The sequence below is a fragment of the Entamoeba dispar genome, genomic scaffold, assembly GCF_000209125.1.
Source record: "Entamoeba dispar SAW760 scf_1105229460785 genomic scaffold, whole genome shotgun sequence".
NCBI classification, from domain to species: Eukaryota; Evosea; order Mastigamoebida; family Endamoebidae; genus Entamoeba; species Entamoeba dispar.
Window position 1 is genome coordinate 32,923 of NW_001854366.1, and position 4,154 is coordinate 37,076.

The 4,154-nt window shown below is 27.3% G+C and overlaps 4 protein-coding genes across 4 annotated transcripts, besides 1 other annotated feature; 2 read left to right on the top strand and 2 right to left on the bottom strand.

Annotated features, from left to right (window-relative positions):
* Window positions 1-126: 126 nt before the first annotated feature.
* EDI_256970 (inositol-tetrakisphosphate 1-kinase, putative) lies at window positions 127-990 on the bottom strand (the record flags this gene model as incomplete). The annotated part of the gene is made up of 1 exon (XM_001737690.1): window positions 127-990. One exon carries the CDS (start codon window positions 988-990, stop codon window positions 127-129), a length of 864 nt encoding a protein of 287 aa, XP_001737742.1.
* A 179-nt stretch (window positions 991-1,169) lies between these two features.
* Window positions 1,170-2,309, top strand: EDI_256980 (uncharacterized protein; the record flags this gene model as incomplete). The annotated part of the gene is made up of 1 exon (XM_001737691.1): window positions 1,170-2,309. One exon carries the CDS (start codon window positions 1,170-1,172, stop codon window positions 2,307-2,309), a length of 1,140 nt encoding a protein of 379 aa, XP_001737743.1.
* Window positions 2,305-2,401: a microsatellite.
* A 243-nt stretch (window positions 2,402-2,644) lies between these two features.
* Window positions 2,645-3,319, bottom strand: EDI_256990 (uncharacterized protein; the record flags this gene model as incomplete). Its single annotated transcript, XM_001737692.1, has 1 exon — window positions 2,645-3,319. One exon carries the CDS (start codon window positions 3,317-3,319, stop codon window positions 2,645-2,647), a length of 675 nt encoding a protein of 224 aa, XP_001737744.1.
* Window positions 3,320-3,526: 207 nt separating this feature from the next.
* On the top strand, window positions 3,527-4,154 carry EDI_257000 (uncharacterized protein; the record flags this gene model as incomplete). Its single annotated transcript, XM_001737693.1, has 1 exon — window positions 3,527-4,154. A coding segment is annotated over one exon (628 nt), but the record flags the coding sequence as incomplete, so codon positions are not given.

The following is a 4,154-nucleotide window of genomic DNA, read 5'->3' on the forward strand; positions in this document are numbered from 1 at the left end:
CTTCAAAAAATGTTGCTGAATTAGTTTGTTGCTGCATTCAATGAGTAACATTAATTAGTTTTGAGATGAAAAAAGAAAAAAATATTTAATTGAAAAAAAAACAAATGAAGGTGTATTAAATTAAAACTAAAGACCACATTCATTAAGTAATTCTTCTGTAAAACTTTGGAGTGAAAAAGATTTGTTGTAAGAAGGAAAATGATTAACATCTATTATATATGGCTTTCCTGTTCCATTCTCTCTAATTATGTCAAATCCAAATAAAGTTATATTAAATGCTTTAGACAATAAGTCACAGAAGTTTTGTAATTCTATAGTTGTAAAAGGTTTCATTTGACTTGATGTTAAAAAGTACTTTTTCTTTGATTCAGGGTCTTCATTATTGAAATTGAAATATTCCAATTTGCAACTACTATCAATATTTCCCATTGATTCTTGAATAGTTGATGAAATAATCTTCTTCCCTATACAGAATACTTTTGTTAATTGACCATTATGATTAATATATTCTTGAATAACACATGGATAGTTAATATGATTAAATCCATTTGGATGATTAATAATTGTCATTTCATGTGACTCATGACTTCCTTGTGATGGGATTGGTTTTGTAATAACTGGAAGATGAATAGTTTGATGTTTATTAAGAAATCTCATCATTTCTTGATAAGACTGAATAATAATAAATTGTGGGCAAGCAATTCCACACTGAATAAGTCTTTCATAAGTTAATTTTCTTGATTGGATTATTTTTTGGTTTTGAATTGGATCTACAACCAGTGCATTTGGATTATTTTTTATTGAATCTAAAATTTGTTGACAATCGTGATCATTGATTATTTTTGGTAATAAGATATCAAAAGGTTGTGTCAAATCACTTCCACAATAGACATTAATGATTTTATTTTTATAACAAAAAGAAATATTGTTTTCATTCCATCCCATTTTTTTTTTCTTTGAATCAGATATGTGAATTATTACTTTTTTCATTTTTATTTTTTTAAGTTCTGATTAATGAATTTATTTTTTACAAAAAGAAAGAACTTGAAATGATTACTAGTTCAACTAATCAATTTGGAAAAAGTTACAAAGGATGATATCAAAGGGTTATCTATAGAAATGTAGATAGAAGAAAAGATAACCCTATCATCTACAAAATAGTTATTTCAATGACAAAAGAATTTAACACTCCATTAATATTTCCAACACACCCTATTCGAACTTCAATTGCAAATTACAATTACAGTCTATATTCAAAAGAACAAAGACCAAGTGATAGGAAGTATGAAGAATATTGCAACGCTAATTTACGTGTGAAGACAATACCCAAAAAGAAGATACTAAAAGATGAAATTAAACATTCAAAATTTAATACACGTCCTTTATTACCTTCTTTTAATAATAACTCGTCACCAACATCTACTCTTAGGTTAAGAACAGACACTAACAAAACTAGATCATCTACAACTTCATTTTCTGATAATGCAATTCAAATATTTACATTACCTAGTCATATTCGTACAAACGATGTTAAAAAACAAGAAGAAATAAAGTATGAATGGGAAGAATCAAAAAAATCATTTAAAATATATGAAGCATGTCAACAAGCTATTTTGATAGGATTATTGATAATAAATGATTATGAAATTGAAATTAATAAAGAAATAAATAAGAAGAAGAAAAAATTCCCAATGCTTGACATTCTCTCTATCAAGAAATCAGAAAACAATAAATTAGTTTCATGTGGATTAAATGAATTTATTGCTAAATCAATGAAAGAGAATGAAACAATAAAAGAAACTGAAATAAAAAGAAGTGACTACAAACAAAGAAAGAGAAACATTCTTATAATGGAATTTATGATAAAATTAATGAGAAAAGAAAAATCTGTAATAGATGTAGTTAAACCAAGAGTAGGTGGTACTCTTTTAAAAAATGAGATAATGTTTATTACTTCTTTTACATTAGATATGTTTAAAAAACCAGTCTGTTTGAATCAGCAAGATATTTTAAAAATTGGTAAACGTATTAATAATCTAATTACTAAAATTGCACTTACCTCACTTCCACAAAAATCAATTATACTTACTCCTTACCACTACATAATTAGTAGTATTTTTATTCAATTCTTTAGAGATTCTCTTGAACAATTTGACAAGGTAATACATTTTAAAGAATCAGAAAACATATCATTAACAAACACTTATATTTTTCAAAATTTACAACCTGAATTTATAAACCATTATCAGAACTTTGACTTTTCTTTTATTAGAGCAGATACTCTCCAATTTATTCTGAAAACATTTTGATTTAGTGTAGTGTAATTTTATTAGTTTGGTTTAAATAATTTGATTTAATTTTTTCCAATTATTAATCAATTAAAATTCATTCAACTATAATTACAAGAATAACAAACAAAATAACTAAAATACTACTAATACAGAGAAAAATCATTAGACCCCATCTAACTTTTAATTTTTTATTTTCTTTCATGTCCTTTGCAACTTGATTTTGTTGCAATTGTTCACTGGGATAAATGTTAGTTGAAATATTTTTATAATTATTAGTTTCTAGTCTTGATATTGTTTTAGACTTTGAAAGAATTTGTCTCTTTCTGACAGGACTCTAGAAAGTAAATATGACCTTACTTAGATGAAAACAATAATCCAAAACAAACTGGTTTGTTTTCACAGATTTTTATAAAGTTTAATAATTGTTTTGTTCCAACTTTGCTCTTTTCAAAAGTTTTAACAATTTGTTCAACATCTAATTTATTTTCTGTTGGTTGTTGGGAAAATGATTTTGACCTTATTTCTTCTGAGAGTGCATGAGTACTTCTTTGACTTTCTTCAATTTTTTGTTCATTTTTATCATGCTCACTTTTCATTTCTTCAATAACACGTTGTAGCTGTATAGTTTTTTCAAACAACGCATCTCTTTCAATAGCAACACTATCTTTTGCTCGTGTTAACACAATTTTTCCATTATTAGTTTCAATAGTACAATGAATTCCTGTGTTTTTACTAACATGTTTTTGTAATTCTTCAAGAACTTTAGCGTGTTCATTCTTTTCTTGAACCAACTTATCTGTTATCTCTCCTTGTCGCTCTATACTTTTCTTTATTTTGTCTGTCAACTCGTTCATAATTTGAACTTTTTCGATTGCAACTTTTCTTGCTGCTTCTCTCTCATTCTGAACTGTATTTAAACAGAAATTTGCCTCTTTTATCATTTCTATTATTTGTTCATAATTGTTTTCATCTTCAGTCAATTCATCTTCAATTTCTTCTGTATTTGAATAGTATGTGTCTTCTTCCATGTCTGTTTCTATTCATATCATTCCTTTATTATAAGTTCTTTTCATCTTTTCATAGTACATTTACCATAAAATATCTTTCAAGTTCTCTTGAAGAAACATCAAAATATAAAAAAGAATTTTGTTTTATGTTAAAAAACCTCAAAAAGAAAAACAAGAAGAAATGTTAAATGAACTTAAAATCAAAGGAAATCATTACAAATAAATTGAATGAGTGAACTTGATTTAGTGTTTTTATGTGATACTACAGGGTCTATGGGTTCATATCTTCGTGCTGCACAAGAAAGTATTGAGAAGATAATTAGTACAATTATACAATCAGAGAAATGTGATGTTAGATTTGCACTTGTTGAATATAGAGACCATCCACCACAAGACAATTCATTTGCGTTTAGACTCACTGACTTTACTGATTCTATGAAAGCTATCAAAGAAGCAGTTAATAGGATGAATGCAAAAGGAGGAGGAGATGAACCAGAGTCTGTTTGTTGTGGAATGCACTGTGCAAGTAATTTAAAGTATCGAGAAAGTGCAGCAAAGGTGATAGTTTGGATTGGTGATGCACCACCTCATGGGTTTATTAGGGAAGGAGATGGGTTCCCTAAAGGATGTCCATGTGGATATGATTTACTTAAAGAAGTAAGAGAATGTATGAAAAAAGATATTGTCATATATTGTGTAGGTGCAGAACCATTAGGAAGTAGATATTTAAGAACATTAATGCGAGCAGTAGCACAATTAACAGGAGGACAATATGCAGCACTAGCATCAGCTAATGTTCTTGGAGAATTAATCACTAATGGAGCTATTGAAGAGGTTCAAATGAAAGGAGTTATTA